This window comes from Megascapheus bottae, chromosome 9 (genome assembly GCF_031878675.1).
Source record: "Megascapheus bottae isolate mThoBot1 chromosome 9, mThoBot2.hap1, whole genome shotgun sequence".
Classification (NCBI taxonomy): Eukaryota; Metazoa; Chordata; class Mammalia; order Rodentia; family Geomyidae; genus Megascapheus; species Megascapheus bottae.
In genome coordinates, this window is record NC_143517.1 from 53,333,522 (window position 1) to 53,350,392 (window position 16,871).

Consider the following 16,871-nt stretch of genomic DNA (forward strand, 5'->3'; position numbering starts at 1 on the left):
TTTCTTAGTTCATTTGTTACTTGCAAATGGTATTGAATTGGATAACTCTTGTTTTTACAAATCCAATCACAATTATTCTCTTACTGAAAAATTTAAAACCAACTAAGAAAATATTCATAAATAAGAGCTTCCTAAAGTATCTAATGACTAGCCTATGTACTTTAAGCAGGTTCAATCAATCTTAAAACTATATGAAGTCTATCTAAGACTTTCCTAGCAGAGGTTTACAATAGCTCAAAACCAACATACATTAAGTCATATAGGATGAAACTAAACGAAATGAACTCTAGGATATGGAAACACGAGGTTTATCTTGTGTGATTGTTGTTCTTAATGTACTATGTTTGTTTTTTTTTCTGCCCTTATGATTAATTTTATGTTGTTACTATACCTGACTTTGTTACCTGGTATATTGTATACACATTTATTTGTTATATGAAACAGGGAAGGGAAGGGGGAAAACAAGATGATGGGAGGGGGTAGGGAAGGGGAATGAGAATAAAAAACATAAGAATGGGTATCAATGTGTGAGAAATAATGCACCTACTACCTGACGAATGTAAGTGTAACCCCTCTATACATTATCCCGACAATAAGATAAAAAAGAAATAAACAACAACAAAAAGCCTATGTGAAATCACCACATCTCCAGTTTACTTTAGATTTAAAAAGATCCCAACTGAGTTTTGACTCATTTTTTTATTGGTGAATTTTCATTTATATTTTTTAAAACAATAGCCTCTAGGAAGAAAAAATAAAAGCAAGACAAGTTCCAATAAAATGCTACTTTAAGTCCTTTGCCTAATATGAACAAGGTTCTAAATTGGATTTTCAACACATCACAACTATTTTTCAACACATCACAACTTTTTTACAAGTAAAACATGGTGTTTTTTTTGCCCCAAACATTGTGGTATTTATGCCCAATTGGCCAAATATATCCATATCTTTCTGGTAATGTAATAAAAGTATATATATTTTCCTCTTTGAATGATTTTTTAATATATAGTTTAATGTGATTATATCACTTTAATTATTAAAAATTGAATGAGTGACATCTTAGATCAGATATGCTCAAGCTTGATAATGAGTTTGGAAGAAAAATGTCTAGAGTTTTCCAAACACAAATGTCTACAAGCCAATCCCAGTGTTCCTACTATTCTCTCTTATTTGTAATTCTGAATTCTGAAATCAGAAATTTCTACGACCTAACTCACGTCAGTTTGATGGTGATTACTGGCACAAAGAATTCCTGGCTGAAACAGCAATTACAATTCATGATGGATATTATCAAGAATAAATTTGAAAAATGAGCACTACTGGCTCATGCCTGTAATCCTAACTATTATTCAGGAGACTGAGACTGAGGATCATGGTTCAAACACAGTCCAGGAAGGAAAGTTTGTAAAACCTCATTTTTAATTATAGAAAAAGACAGAAATGGAGCTGTGGCTCAAAGTAGTAGAGTGATAACCTTGAGCAAAAGAAGCTCAAGGATAGCATTCAGGCTCAGAGTCCAAGTCCCAAGACTTGCAAAAAATTTTTTAAATGCAGAAGAAATTTGAAAAGAAGATTCAGATGTTTTACAGAAAACTCCCCATTAAAGTTAAACATTTGATTTGTCTAAAGAAGTCTTCCCTATGCGTTAACTGAATTTTTCATAAATCACTAAGTTCTCTGAGCTATGATGATCACTCACGCACGTAGTCTAAGAATATATTCTAGAGGTGGGGGCGGGGCCTAAGTGGTAGAGGGCTTGCCTAGCATAAGAGGGGTCCTTACAATCTTCTGTATGACAATAAACAAACAAACAAATAAATGGTTGGATTTGCACCTGAAATCCTAGCTAGTATGCCCAAGCAGAAAAGTCTCTAAGACTTATCTCCATTTAACCATAGAAAGTAGAAGTGTGGCTCAAGTGGTAGAGTGCCAGCCTTGAGCTAAGGGACGTTTAAGCTTTGAATTCAAGCTTTAGTACTGGCAACCCTGTCCCCCAAAAAGCACACAAAGAAACAAAGCAAAATCTTCAAGTAGGGCAGGGAGTGTGGCCTAGTGGTAGAGTGCTTCCTAGCATGCACAAAGCCCTAGGTTCGATTCCTTGATACTACATACCCAGAAAAAACCAGAAGTGGTACTGTGGCTCAAGTGGTAGATTGCTAGCCTTAAAAAAGCTGGACTGGCAAAAAAACAAATAAAAAAAAAACCGTAACAACCTACAAGTAGTCAAATAAATAGGCTACTCTTCTCCCATCATCTACCTACAACAACTGTTAAATCTTTAAACAAAACACAATTCAGTCTAGCATTTATACTGAGTATTCAAACTAATACCAATATTAAAAATTGCAACCTATCAGAAATGTAAGACAAACTTTTTTTTTTTTTTTTGCCAGTCCTGGGCTTCAGTTCAGGGCCTAAGCACTTGGGCTTTCTTAAGGCTAAAGAGCTCTACCACTTGAGCCTCAACACCACTTCAGGCTTTTTTCTATGTATGTGGTACCAAGTAATTGAACCCAGGTCTTCGTGCATGCTAGGCAAGCACTCTACCACTAGGCCAAACTCCAGGCCCAAGACAAACTTTCTTTAAATATGTATTTACAAGTCTATAAGGAAACACTACACTATGAGAGCAAAATAAACAACACATAAAGTACACATAGATGCTAGAAATCAGTGGCTCATGCCTGTAATCCTAGCTGCACAAGAGGCTGAGATGTTAGAATAATGGTTCAGCCAATTATCCATCAAAATAACAGAAGTAAATCTCAAATGGTAGAGCACTATACTTGAGCAAAGAAAGCTCGGGGACATCTTGCAGACCGTGAGCTCAAGCCCCAGAATGCACACGCGCGCGCACACACACACACACTCAACTCGCACACACACACACACACACAGCCCGCTACCTTAGAGCTAGAGGTATGGCCTAATGGTTGAATGTTTAATCATCTAGCATACACATAGTCCAGAGTTTTGATTTCCAGCATATTACATGTTTACGCAAGTCACAAAATAAGTAAATAACTGAGCTAATAAGATTTATCCTTCAGCAAAATAGTTCTAGAGCTATTGCCCCTAAGGAAAACTGTCCCACTTCCTGACCAAAGTCAAATAATGTAAGTGAAAACTATGGCAAGAACATCACTTTCCATAACATAAAATAAGAACAGTGCATACATTTAAAAAGTTACTATTTTGATATGTACTAACTGCCCCTAGAAGATACACAAAAAATTGGTTAGCTTTGGGAAATGCTACAAATTAGAGAAAAAAAGCAATGGATAGTCTTCATTTCCATGTAAAGTTTTGAAATAAAAATAAAATATAGCAGGCACCGATGGCTCATGCCTGAAATCTTAGCTACTCAGGAGGCTGAGATCTTAGGATCACAAGCTTTTATCTCAAATTAACCAACAGAAAACTGGAAGTGACGCTGTGACTCAAAATGATAGAGAGCTAGCTTTTAGCTGAAGATCTCAGGGACAGGTCCCATGCCCTGAGTACAAGCCCCTGGACTGCTAAAAATACACACACACACACACACACACACAAACACACTAATTCTTGGCAGTTCTTTAACCATTTGAAAACTTTGAAATAAATAAATAAATCAAAAAGTGGACTGAAGACTTAAAGAGAGACTTCTCTGAAGAAGAAATAAGAACGGCATATAAACACATGAAGAAATGCTCGACATCTATGGCCATAAAAGAAATGCAAATCAAAATAACTCTAAGATTCCGTCTCACTCCAGTCAGAATGGCCATGATCAAGAAATCTAATAACAACTGGAGAGGATGTGGCCAGGAGGGATCACTACTACACTGTTAATGGAGTGTAAACTTGTTCAACCACTATGGAAAGCAGTATGGTGATTCCTCAAAAGACTAAACATAGAGCTCCCCTATGACCCAGCAATTTCACTCCTTGGCATTTACTCAAACATCCAGAAATAAGGCCATACTAAAGCCACTAGCACAACAATGTTTACTGCAGCACTGTTTACCATAGCGAAGATATGAAACCATGTTCCTCAGTAGATGAATGGATCAAGAAGATGTGGTACTTATACACAATGGAATTCTATGCTGCCATCAGAAAGAATGACATTGCTCCATTCGTAAGGAATTAGAAAGACTTGGAAAAAAATCATCTTAAGTGAAGTAAGCCAGACCCAAAGGAACATAGGCTCAATGATTTCCCTCATTTATAATAATTAGTATACATCTAGGATTCTCCCAACAGAGGATTACAATAGCTCAAAACCTAGGTATATAAGGTCATATAGGGATGAGACTAAATGAAAGGAACTCTAGGATATGGAAATAAGAGCTTTATTTTGTGTGACTGTTGTTTTTAATGTACTGTTATTTCTCTTCTCTTTTTTTGTTCTTACGGTTAATCTCATGTTGTTATTGTATCCAACTTTGTCACCAGGTAAACTGTATATATGTTTATTTGAAATAGGGAAAGGAAAGGGGGAAAACAAGATGATTGGGAGGGAGTGAGGGGAAGGGAAATGGGGACAAAAACATGAGAAGGGGTGTCAATGTACCTACTACCTGACAAGTGTAACTGTAACCCCTCTATACATTACACCGACAATATAAATAAATAAACAGATAGATAGATAGATAGATACATATTTTTTTTTCAACTACTCTATGGACGAAAATGAGTATATTCTTAACAAATGGGAAGATATAATAGGTTACTTTTTATCAGTTAGAGAAAAAGACAAAAACTTAACTTTGGTTTTCAAGTACCATTAAACTGAAAACCTGCTTTAAAATGAAAATTCTTTAACAAACTATTTTTTTAAAAAGCTACTGTGCTCTCACCAGAATTCATAAGTTTCCAAAGCTGATCTACCAGAGCTTCATTGCATAAAGGAGACTCCATGTTCTTCATAAATGGTGGGTTCTTAGTTAACATGTTTAGGATCTTATGCCTGAAAAAATTTTTAGAATGAAGAAATGATTTTTGTTGAATATATTGTTATGAGTAGGAGATAACACAGCATATTTGAAAATTATCTACATTTCTTCCTTTCTCTTTTTATCATTTTTCAATAGGCCTAGTTTTATGTTTAATTTCAAAAGACTTCATTCTAATACTTTTCAATTTAAAAATTCTTGTAAATTTTTCTTTCTCGAATCAACCTACTGTGAAATAAAGTAATCAAAAACTGCCCATATAATCTTACCTACCTTCTCTCATGCTGTTTTCTAAAATTAACATTTCCCTCTAATAAAGGTACAAAAATCCTGGTCAGCTAAATCACTATTACTAGACTTGATATTTATTGAAAATTTGTTTTTCTTTGAAGCTTCGGCATCAAATGTTTTGGAAAACTAAAGATCTAAAATAAAAGGACAATTAAAAAGCTTGTTTAACCAGGCACCAGTGGCGCATGCCTATAATCCTAGCTACTCAAGAGTCTGAGATGTGAGGATAGTGGTTCAAAGCCAGTCTGGGCACAAAAATCCCTGAGACTCATCTCCGATTAATGGCCAGAAAACTGGAAGTGATATCATGGCTTAAGTGGTATAGCAGTAGCCTTAAGCTGAAGAGTTCAGAGTCAGCACCCAGGCCCAGAATTCAAAGCCCCATGCCCAACCAAAACCTCCCACCACCACAAAAAACAAAAAGGCTATGCTTAATCTTTCAAATATTAAACATCAAATTTCACAAGTACCTAATAATACATTTGAAATAGAACTGAAGCAAACTTAAAGAAGTCACAGGTATATGACATTTATGACAAGAAAACCATCATTATTTGCCTAACCAATTGAGAATGTTTCACCCCATTTCTAGTCACCATAAGAAACAGACAAAACAAAAAACAAAAAAGCACACAACAAATACCAATGAAAAATATTCAAACGCCAGGAGAAAAGGCACTGCACAAAATGTGGCTGCTCAAGAAACTCATCATGAGCATACTTAATTTTGACGTGAGGATAAGTCTGTTCTTTAATTCTATATACTCTAAGGAAACATAATGAATGGTTCTTATCAATGTAAAAAGAATAACATGCATAGAAACAACCAGAAACAAAACAAAATGTCTAAGAATATTTTCTGGATATAGTAACTATGCTATTGGACAGAACTTCTTGAGACTCTGCACTTTTCCAAAATCAGTACGACTATTGTAAAAAGCCATTGCTACTAAATTATTCTTTCCAACAGGAAATTTTAATGTAAAAACAAGTCACAAATTTTAAAATTCATTTAAAATTATATATATACATACATTTTTAAAAATTCTAATGGAGGGCCAGGAGTTTGGCCTAGTGGTAGAGTGTTTGCCTAGCATGCACGAAGACTCGTGTTTGATTCCTCAGTACCATATACATAGAAAAAAGTTGGAAGTGGTACTGTGGCTTAAGTGGTAGAGCTCCAGCTCTGAGAAAGCCCAAAGACAGTGCTCAGGCCCTGAGTTCAAGGTCCAGGACTGGCAAAAACAAAACAACAACAACAACAAAAAAAACGCTACAAAATTTCTAATAGACCTATAAAATCAACATATAGATTTTTTTTCCCTAAATGCAGTTGTCACAATAGAAGTAAAATTATCTTTTATATGTGAATTACACTATATACGTACATGGGATTAGTAGAAAAAAAAATACTCCCTTCAAAAAATACAGCATGCTGGGCCAGGAGTGTGGCTTAGTGGTCGCATGCTGGCCTAGCATGCACAAAGCCCTGGGTTCAATTCCCCAGAACCACATACACAGAAAAAGCCAGAAGTGGCGCTGTGGCTCAAGTGGCAGAGTGTTATAACGCCTTGAGCAAAATGCGTCCAAGGACAGTGCCTAGGCCTGAGTCCAAATCACAAAACAGGCAAAAAAAACCAAAAACGAAAACAAAAACCCACACCCCCCCCCCCCCGGCAAAAAAACCCAGCATGTTATGTTATACAATGGTAGAAAAAGACAAAGTCCTGTCTTTCTGAACCTCTATTTCAGTAGAGATAATACTGTTAAATTAATTTCAAAATAGTCAATCAATAAAAAGGTTGAAACAGGGCCGGGAGTTTGGCCTAGTGGTTAAAGTGCTTGCCTAGCATGCATGAAGACCCGGGTTCCATTCCTCGATACCACATACATAGAAAAAAGCCGGAAGTGGTGCTGAGGCTCAGTTGGTAGAGCTCTAGCCTTGAGAAAGTCCAAGGACAATGCTCAGGCCCTGAGCTCAAACCCAGGACTGGCAAAAAAAAAAAAAAAAAAAAAAAAAAAAAGGTTGAAACACATTGGGGCCCACCCAAGTTCACTTCAAATGTTACATAAGCTTTTCTTGAAGTTACAACAGAAATCACACTTAAAATTACACAGAATAAACTTTAATTAACAATATATTTACACATTAATCAGATAAAGACATGAACAAATTATAACATTCCAATAATTTCAAAAGTAATGAATAACTGTCCCATGTATACTTTGCTGAGATTGTTCAACTCACTTCAGGACTTACAAAATACACTAAAACTTAGGACTTACAAAGTACATAAACTAACCTTACATAGGGTACGGGATCATTCTGAATCATATTGAGTAGCCACTGCAGTTCTTCATAACTCCTGTCCACTAAATATAAAGAAATATATTTAGTGACAACTATAACAAATTAAATAATAATTAACAAGTGATAAGTAGGGAGTTTATATTTAGGCAGGAAATCTCCTAGCTATCTTTAAATACAGAGTTCAAGGGTATAGGCAAGCACTTACATTATTTATAATATTTTTAAATGCATTTGGGAGCTAGACACTAGTGACTCATGCCTACATTCCTAACTACTCAGGAAGCTGATAGCTAAGGATCATGGTTCAAAGCCAGCCCAGGTAGAAAAGTCTATGAGACTTGTATCTCCAATAAACTACTCAGAGAAAGCGGAAATGGCACATCAGTGTTATAAGTGTGAGTACTGAACAAATAAGCTCAGAGACAGTGCCCAGGCCCTGAGTTCAAGTCCCTTGATCAGAAAGGGGAAAAAAAATGCATTTGGTTATTTTGTAAATTTGAGAGAAATCATGCATATGATGGGTAGACAAATAATATCAAATATACTTTTTTAATTTGGAAGGAGGACTATTAAGGCTTGAACTAAGGGCTGCATGCTTGCTGGGAAGAAACTACCACTTGAGCCACATCTCCAGACATATTGGCTTTCATCCTTTTGCAAAAGGGTCTCACTTTTCCCCCATACCTACCAGGACCATGATTTTCCTATTTATACTTCTCATGTAGCTGGGATGAAAAATGTACACCACTGTGCCAAGGTTTTTGTTGTCTGAAATGGGGGTCTCACAAACTGTTTGGCCCAGCTTTAACCGTAACTTCAATCTCCAGAGTAGCTATCACCATGGGCTACCATATTCACCTATGAATATATATGTGTGTGTGTGTGTGTATGTCTATTTTTTTTTGGGGGGGGGGCATGGGGCTGTCTCTGAGCTCTTTGACTCAAGGCTACCACCCTACCCGTAAGCCAAGCCCCACTTCCTGCTTTCTAGAGGTTAATTGGAGATAAGAGTCTCAGTCCTTTTGTGCCCAGGCTGGCTTTGAGAATTGATCCTCAGATCTCAGCCTCCTGAGTAGCAAGGACCAGGCGTGAGCCACTGCACTTGGCCTGTATATCTATTTTTTATACTAAAGTTCAAACCAATGGCAAATCCAACATAAAGCAAACTGTAATTTATTAGGATCCCTACATTAGAGACAACTAATTGAACCAACACTGTCCAAATTATTTCTAGGTGTTTAAGTTATAGGTTTCATATTCACTCTATGACGTAACACAAGACTCTTTGTCCACATAGTTTCTTCCTCTCAAAATTAAACAGCAGGTTTGGAGTTTGGTCTAGTGTTAAATGTTTGCCTAGCATGCATGAAAACCTGGGTTCAATTCCTCAGTACCACATACATGGAAAAAAGCCGGAAGTGGTGCTAAGGCTCAGGCTCAAGTGGTAGAGCTCTAGCCTTGAGAAAGTCCAAGGACAGTGCTGAGGCCCTAAGCTCAAGAACAGGACTGGCAAAAAAAAAGAAGATAGCAATAAAAAGGTAATTAAAAAAGAGTAGTATAAAATGATTCATGAAGCTAATTTCTTTTCACTTCTTCAACGCACTTTGCTTTTATTGGAAAGGCTTTATTTTTAAATTTTTTATTCCTTATGATTTTCATTCTTTTCAAGTTCAAATTTGGGCATGAATAGCTGTTACAGCTTAACAATAAAACCTTGAATCAAAGTTCACTTGTAAATATAATTCCTAATAGGTTGGTATTCTTTTGGAAACCATATAATTAGAATCCTATTTCATTTCAGTTAATACTACTGAACTAGTCCTCATGTTTTGGAGACATTCAACACTATGTCTAGGTGTTAGAAAGACTTAGTTTGAGCTCATGCTTATAATTCTAGCTAGTCAAGAGGCTGAGATCTGAGGATCTATTCAAGGCTAGCCCAGGAAAGAAAGGCTCTGAGAGTCCCATCTCCAATTAACCACCAGAAAACTACAAGTTAAGCTGCAGCTCAAAGTGCTAGAGTGCTGCTAGTCTTGGGCAAAAAAGCTTAGGGACAGCCTCCAGGCACAAAGCCCCATAACCAACACACACACATACAAAAAAGGGTAGCAATTTACATATAGTTCTCCTTTTCAGCATTTAAAAATGAGGGCCGAGGGCTGGGAGAGTAGCCTAGTGGTAGAGTGTTCTCCTTGCATACACAAAGCCCTGGGTTTGATTCCTCGGTACCATATAGAAAAAGCTGGATGTGGTGCTGTGGCTCAAGTGGTAGAGTACTAGCCTTCAGCAAAAAGTGTCCAAGGACAAAGACCATGCCCTGAGTTCAATCTTCACAACTGGCAACAAAAGAAATAAATAAAAGTTCATGTCTAACAAGGAAACTCCAGTACACCATTGAAAATATGGGAAACTGGCTTTTAAAATATTTTTCATAAAATGATACATATCTATTTTTAAAGCATTACCTTTAGTATAGTCAACTACTGCTTCCAAAGCTGCTATCCTGATATCCACAAAATGGCCATATTCAGCATAAGATTTAAAAAGAGCTGGATCACTTGGCACATGTCCATTTTTCTGAAGCACCCTTATAGCTCTCAAGCAACTAGGGAAAACATTGTAAGTTAAAACATTTTCACTGAAGTTATGAATCAAACTTGGTTCCTAAATAATACAGTCTCATTTGTTCAATAAATTTAAAAATTATTCTGAATTGAATCAGTTACATAACATTCAACTTTTAGATTTAACTTTTTAATTTAAAAATTAAATTATCTAAATCCTATAAAAGAAAACAATTTCAAAATGTGCTTGAGCTCTCAAAGGTTCATGTATCACTCCTTATATTTAGAATAGGAATCCTCCTCGAAAAAAGTATTAGCATAAAACATAATTTAAATAAAGCATTTTCTCTAATAGCTTTAATAACATAGTCTGTTTATTACATAAATGGAAGGTTAAAACTTCCTGTAAAGGGGCCAGGAGTTTGGCCTAGTGGTTAAAGTGCTTGCCTAGCATGCATGAAGACCCGGGTTCGATTCCTCGGTACCATATACATAGAAAAAAGCCAGAAGTGGTGCTGAGGCTCAGGTGGAAGAGCTCTAGCCTTGAGAAAGTCCAAGGACAGTGCTCAGGCCCTGAGCTCAAGCCCAGGACTGGCAAAAAAAAAAAAAAAAACTTCCTGTAAAAAACAATAATCAACAATGAACAAACTCAAAGAAATACTAACAAGCCATATACATAGAGCTGACAAAAGTGAAAAGCTATCTAAGGCTAACAGAAGAAAGTTTTCTCAATCTAATGAAACAAAAAACCATGCAGACACCAAAAATAACGCTCATCAGGAATTTCTGATGACATAAAAAAGTATTTATAATACAACTATTACATATTAATTACCTCAAATAACTAAAAACTTCTATAGACACAAAGAGAACAAAAACTTAAAAGAATGTTCTCTAGATATGTGTAAGTAGGTGACAGAATGAGAGAATTTTTATTTCCCCCTAAGTACTACACTTTGCAATCTTATCTCACAAGAATATGTGTATAGGGCTGGGAGCATGGCCTAATGGTAGAGTTTTCCCCTAGCATGCACTAAGCCCTGGGTTCAATTCCTCAAAGCTGGAAGTGGTCCTATGGCTCAAGTAGTAAAGCACTAGTCTTGAGAAAACTCAAGGATTGAGCCCAGGCCCTGAGTTCAAGTCCCAGGAATGGCAGAGAGAGGGGGGAGGGAGGGAGGGAGAGAATCTGTATATTAGGTATAAAAAATAAATACATTTTTAAAGGGCAAAGAATTTAATAATACCTGACAGTAATGGTATGTCTATAACTTGGAAGTAGTTTTTCCATATTCAAAAATCTGGTGATTTCCTCAAGAATTAGGCGCACATCAGGATTTAAGTTATCCAAAGTTCTAACTTCATTATTCACACTGACTGCAGGTGTAACAGAGTTGGCTAGAGCATCAATCATTTCTGCACGGTAATAGTTATCTGAAAACTAGGGCAAAGAATGATTAACAAAAGATAAAAACTATAAAAAAAAAATAAAGTACATGTAACTTGAAAATGTGCCTTGGTCTGACAATGTATCTCAAAGGTAGAATGTTTGTCTAGCATGCACAAGACCTCTACTTTGATTAGTACAACAGAAAACAAAATAATAAAAACAAATTCCATCTGAGAACATAAAATTCAACTCTATTCTTTGTAATCACACTCCCAAAACAAAGTGAAAAAGATTCATAAATCATTAACCCAACAGTATGCTAAATGCTTATTATGTGTATGATACAGAATACTCTTGGAATGACCTAGCCAGATCCATTTCAGGAAGACTAGTCTATAAATCCTGTCTGAAATACAAAATTTCAAGTCAGCACTAGTTTAATACACAGACATACAACATACACGGACTGCCAGATTTAAAAAAAAAAATCAATATAATGAAAACAACTTAGAATAAAAAGAACCAAAATATACATACAGAATGAACAGTACAAAAAAATTCTACTGGGGGCAAGAAATCCCTCAGAAACTCTAATTTGCCCTAAGAAATAACTGATCATATGTGGCCAGGAGGCCACTGCTGGTGGGAGTGTAAATTCATTCAACCACTGTGGAAAGCAGTATGGCGATTCCTCAAAAGACTAAACATAGAGCTCCCCTATGACCCAGCAATTCCACTCCTTGGCATTTACTCAAACATCCAGAAATGCCGGGGCCAGCCGGCAGCAAACCAGGGTTCGCGGATTGGGATTCCTGAAATAGGGGCAAGGACTAGGAAAAAATAGAAGAGAGACAAACAGATGGAGTTCGGGAGGACTACAGCCCAAGTCAGCAGTCCAAGAAGACTGTGAGCTCCAGACTGCCGCCTAAGACTCTCTCGTTTATTTTAAGTTCCGACCTTAAATACTCTTCTTAAAACTAGGGAGTTGCCAGAGGCTACATTCATACAAAATAGTAAACAAATCACATATAGGATAATTGAGAAAGGATTAACATTGCTTAAAGTCATCATGATAAGAACTGATTGACATAGCTTAAAGTCATCATGATAAGAACTGATTGACATAGCTTAAAGTCATCCTGATAAGAGTTACTTCCTTGTGTATACCGTTGTGTAGGTCCAAGGTCAGGTCCAAGGTCATTGACCCCACAGTCGGTCCCCAACACAGAAATAAGGCCATACTAAAGCCACTAGCACAACAATGTTTACTGCAGCAGTTTACCATAGTGAAGATATGAAACCATGCCAGATGTTCCTCAGTAGATGAATGGATCAAGAAGATGTGGTACTTATACACAATGGAATTCTATGCTGCCATCAGAAAGAATGACATTGCTCCATTCGTAAGGAATTAGAAAGACTTGGAAAAAAATCATCTTAAGTGAAGTAAGCCAGACCCAAAGGAACATAGGCTGAATGATTTCCCTCATTTGTAATAATTAGTACATACCTAGGATTCTCCTAGCAGAGGATTACAATAGCTCAAAACCTAGGAACATAAGGTCATATATAATGAGACTGAACAAAAGGATATCTAGGCTATGAAAATAAGAGCTTTATCTTGTGTGATTGTTGTTCTTAATTTACTATGCTTTTCTCTTCTCTCTTCTTGCCCTTTGCTTAATCTCATATTGTATCTGACTTAGTTACCTGCTATACTGTATATATGTTAATTTGTTTATTTGAAACAGGACAGAGAAGAGGGGAAAACAAGATGAATGGGTGGTGGGGCAAATGGGGACAAAAACATGAGAAGGGGTATCAAGGTGTGAGAAGTAACGTACCTACTACCTTGAGAATGTAACTGTAAAAAAAAGAATTATAAATACAATATTCAAAGTTAAAAATTAAAAAAAGTAACAGATCATATTCATTCCAATAGCACCTAATTATTTTTTTAAAAAAAGAAAAAAAGAAAGAAAGACTCTTATTTCCACCAAAAAACCGAAGTGGTATTGTGGCTCAAAGAGGTAAAGCTCAGGAATAGTAGGCAGGCCCTGATTTCAAGCCCCATAACTGACAAAATCAGTGGACTTTGCATGGGTTTAAAGTGGTAGAGTACTACCCTTGAGCAAAATAGCTCAGATACAGTGCCCAGGCCCTGAGTTCAAGACCTACAATTGACAAAAAAAAAAATTCTTTTTAGCTTGGCATGGCAGAATATAGGCTCGTAATGCTAGAGTTCACAGTGCAAAGGAAGGGGGTTACAAGTTGAGGCTACAAAGTAAGAACTTCTCTCAAAATAAGCCAAAACAACAACCCCCCCTTTAAGGAGTGAGTTTGAATGAAGGGTTTGGTACTTGGTAAACAAGTACTGACTCATGCCTCCAGCCTTGTTCTTGCATTCTTTTCTTTTTTCTAATGGGTGCTTCAGTAAATTTTATTACCTTAGTCTACAGTCAGAATTGTACCTTCTGCACAGTAATAGATGGGCCAAATCTGCATGTTCTTACTGTGTATCACTGTTACATATTCTACTAGACTGGACAAGGCCACTGTACTTTCATTGTTCTCACTGATGTCACTGCCACTGCCTTGCGTGGTCACCATCACTGTCACTTTTTATTCACTGGTTATTTTCAGGTAGGGTCTAGCAAGACCCAGGCAAGCCTGAGCTATGATCCTCCTTCTTGTACTTCTTTTACATCAGTGGGAATGACAACACCCACTACTGTACTTAGCCATTGGTTGAAATTGCATTTCCAACACTTTTGTTTTGCTTGGGCTACCCTTGAACTACAATTCCCCAACCTCTACCTTCTAAGTACCTAAGATTACATATGTGTACCGCATGCACCTGGCTCCCTCTTTTTAAAAGGAGAAACTGGTAGTGTAGCTCAGCAGTAGAACCCAGGTCCAGCAAGTATGAGACCTCAAGTATAAGTACAAACATTGGGAAAGAAGGTGAAAGGAAAAAATAGGATAGGTTACGCGCAAAATTAAGTTGCAAGCCAATACTTAATAGGCAGATTATATTCACTACCAAATAATGTTCTACTAATTCTTATTATAATACTAATTTCTAATTCTACTTATGTAGATGTGTGTGTGTGTGTGTGTGTGTGTGTAAAGCTGAAAGGATAATTTATTGACTACATAATTATCTTAAAAATTGACATACTTGCACTAATTTCTATATTCTAAATCAATTTCTTACTCTTCCAAGTAGAGTATAGCAAGGCCTGTCAGGGCCTCTAGTTCTTCCCCTCTACTTAAACTCTCCACTATCTAGCCTTAAATTCTCTTACCTCAGCCTCTCAAGCACCTGGGACTACATGCTCATGTCACCATGTTCAGCTTCTATACATTCACAGACACTGCCAATATATATTCCTCATCTCTGTCCTCTCTGGTTATCTGTGAGACAGGGTCTTGCTTTTGCCTGGGCTGGCCAGGATGTAATCCTTCTATTTATGCTTCACAATGCAGCTAGGACAACAGGTGCAATGGGGTCTTTTGAGCTATTTTGCCTTGGGTGTCCTTGAACTACTGTCTCCCTGATCTCAGTCTCTTAAAAGCTAGAACTACAAGCATGGGTCACCACATTCAGCTTATCTTTTTTTTTTAATTTTCATTAAAAACCAACTTTTAATAATGTCGGTGACTTTCTTCATTTCTATAGCTTTACTATTTTTATTAAATATTTCATCAATTTGACTTATCCTACAATTTCACATCTTTGTATGTGCATTATTTTTTCTAACGATGAGTTTCCTAAAGTGATCCTATTCATAAATAAGAAAATCCAATTCCTGTTTATGATCCAGTTTGACTCTGCACTTCATCCTTTCCTTCCCCGCCCCAAACCCGCCCCAAGTCTCTAAGTCTTTTGGTGCTCGAGGCTAGCTAGGGAGACTAGCTAGCATTCTATCACTTGAGCCACAGTGCCAGTCCCAGCTTTATCTGAGTAGTTTATTGGAGACAACAGTCTCACAGACTTTCCTGCTTAGGCTGGCTTTGAAACACAATCCTCAGATATCAGCTGCCTGAGTAGCTAGGATTATAGGTGTGAGCCTCTGGTGCCAGGCTGAGTGTTCATACTTCTGTACAAAACCTCCCTGGATCTTTACTTTTACAACCTTGAAATGGTTTTTCTATGATCTACCTACACAATTTTATATGGCTCTGATATAGCAGTTACTATAAATGTCCATTAATTGTTTACTTGTCTGATTTTTCTATGAGGCCATCCTAATATTAGTCATTATGAACTCATGATGTAGCAGCTGTTCAGGAAATGTTTAATGATGATAAAAAAATAAGGTATCTAAAGACATCAATCATCTCTTCTTCTATTTAACACTGTATGCTACCTGCTATAGCATGTATTCTCAAAATCATTAGCTAACTGTTAAACTGAATACAAGGAGATCCCATACTTTTCGAATAATATACAATAACGATTTGCTAAATAAATGAATAAAAACACAATGATTTTTTAAACTCAAATTCATCAAATAAGTTAATCTGATGTGCTTATAAAAAGAAGCCATTTTGGGACGGGTGCCAGTAGTTCACACCTAGAATCCTAGCTATTCAGGAGGTAGAGAGCTGAGGATCACAGTTCAAAGCCAGTATGGGCAGCCATTGAAACTCCTATCTCTAACTCCTATCTCTGATTACCCACTTAAAAAACTGGAAGTGTTTGTGTTCTAAAAACTAAGTGTCTGTGATTGTATATAGAGATTCCCTTCTTGAATACTTGTTTGTTAAACACGTCATCTGAAATATGATACAAAAAAAAAATGAATAAAAACTGGAAGTGATGATGTGGCTAAGTGGTAGAGCACTAGCCTTGAATACAAAGAAACTCAAGGATAGTGCCCAGACCCTGAGCTCAAGCACAACAGACAATAAATAAATAAATAAGAAATCTTTTTATAACATAAAAAGAGGCAGGGGCTAGGAATGTAATGGCTTGCCTAGAATGCATAAGGCCCATAGTATGACCCTTTGTATTAAAAGGAACAATACAAAAACTTCAAAAGCTAGACTTGCTGGCAACACGCAGCTCACAGGGACCTGATGCAGGAAAGTACGGAATTCAACACTAGCTTGAGCTACATAGCAATTCTATCTCAAATAAATAAATTAATTAATTAAATTAAAAACAAAAAACAAAAGCAAAGGCTGGGATGTCCAGGGTAACACAGTGAACTAGAAGCTTCCTCCATGTGACTCTGTGAACGAGTAGGGTCGGGTAACAAAAGGCAAACTACATCAGAGAAACAGAAAGAGAAGTGTGTCAAGATGTACAAGAGTAACATGATAGCTAAAAAAGCATACAGAACCTCAAAAGTGCCACAGGATCAGCACTGATT

The 16,871-nt window shown here is 36.7% G+C and overlaps 1 protein-coding gene across 2 annotated transcripts in view; it reads right to left on the minus strand.

The window, feature by feature from the left end:
* Positions 1 to 16,871, minus strand: part of Taf2 (TATA-box binding protein associated factor 2) — a 60,688-nt gene that overhangs the window by 18,364 nt on the left and 25,453 nt on the right. For both annotated transcript variants that reach the window (XM_090339319.1, XM_090339320.1), the window contains exons 15-18: positions 11,348 to 11,541; positions 10,005 to 10,144; positions 7,532 to 7,601; positions 4,842 to 4,951 (exon numbers count right to left, since the gene is read on the minus strand). In XM_090339319.1, the coding sequence (XP_090195445.1) occupies positions 4,842 to 4,951; positions 7,532 to 7,601; positions 10,005 to 10,144; positions 11,348 to 11,541 (514 nt within the window). The remainder of the gene's footprint in view (positions 1 to 4,841; positions 4,952 to 7,531; positions 7,602 to 10,004; positions 10,145 to 11,347; positions 11,542 to 16,871) is intronic.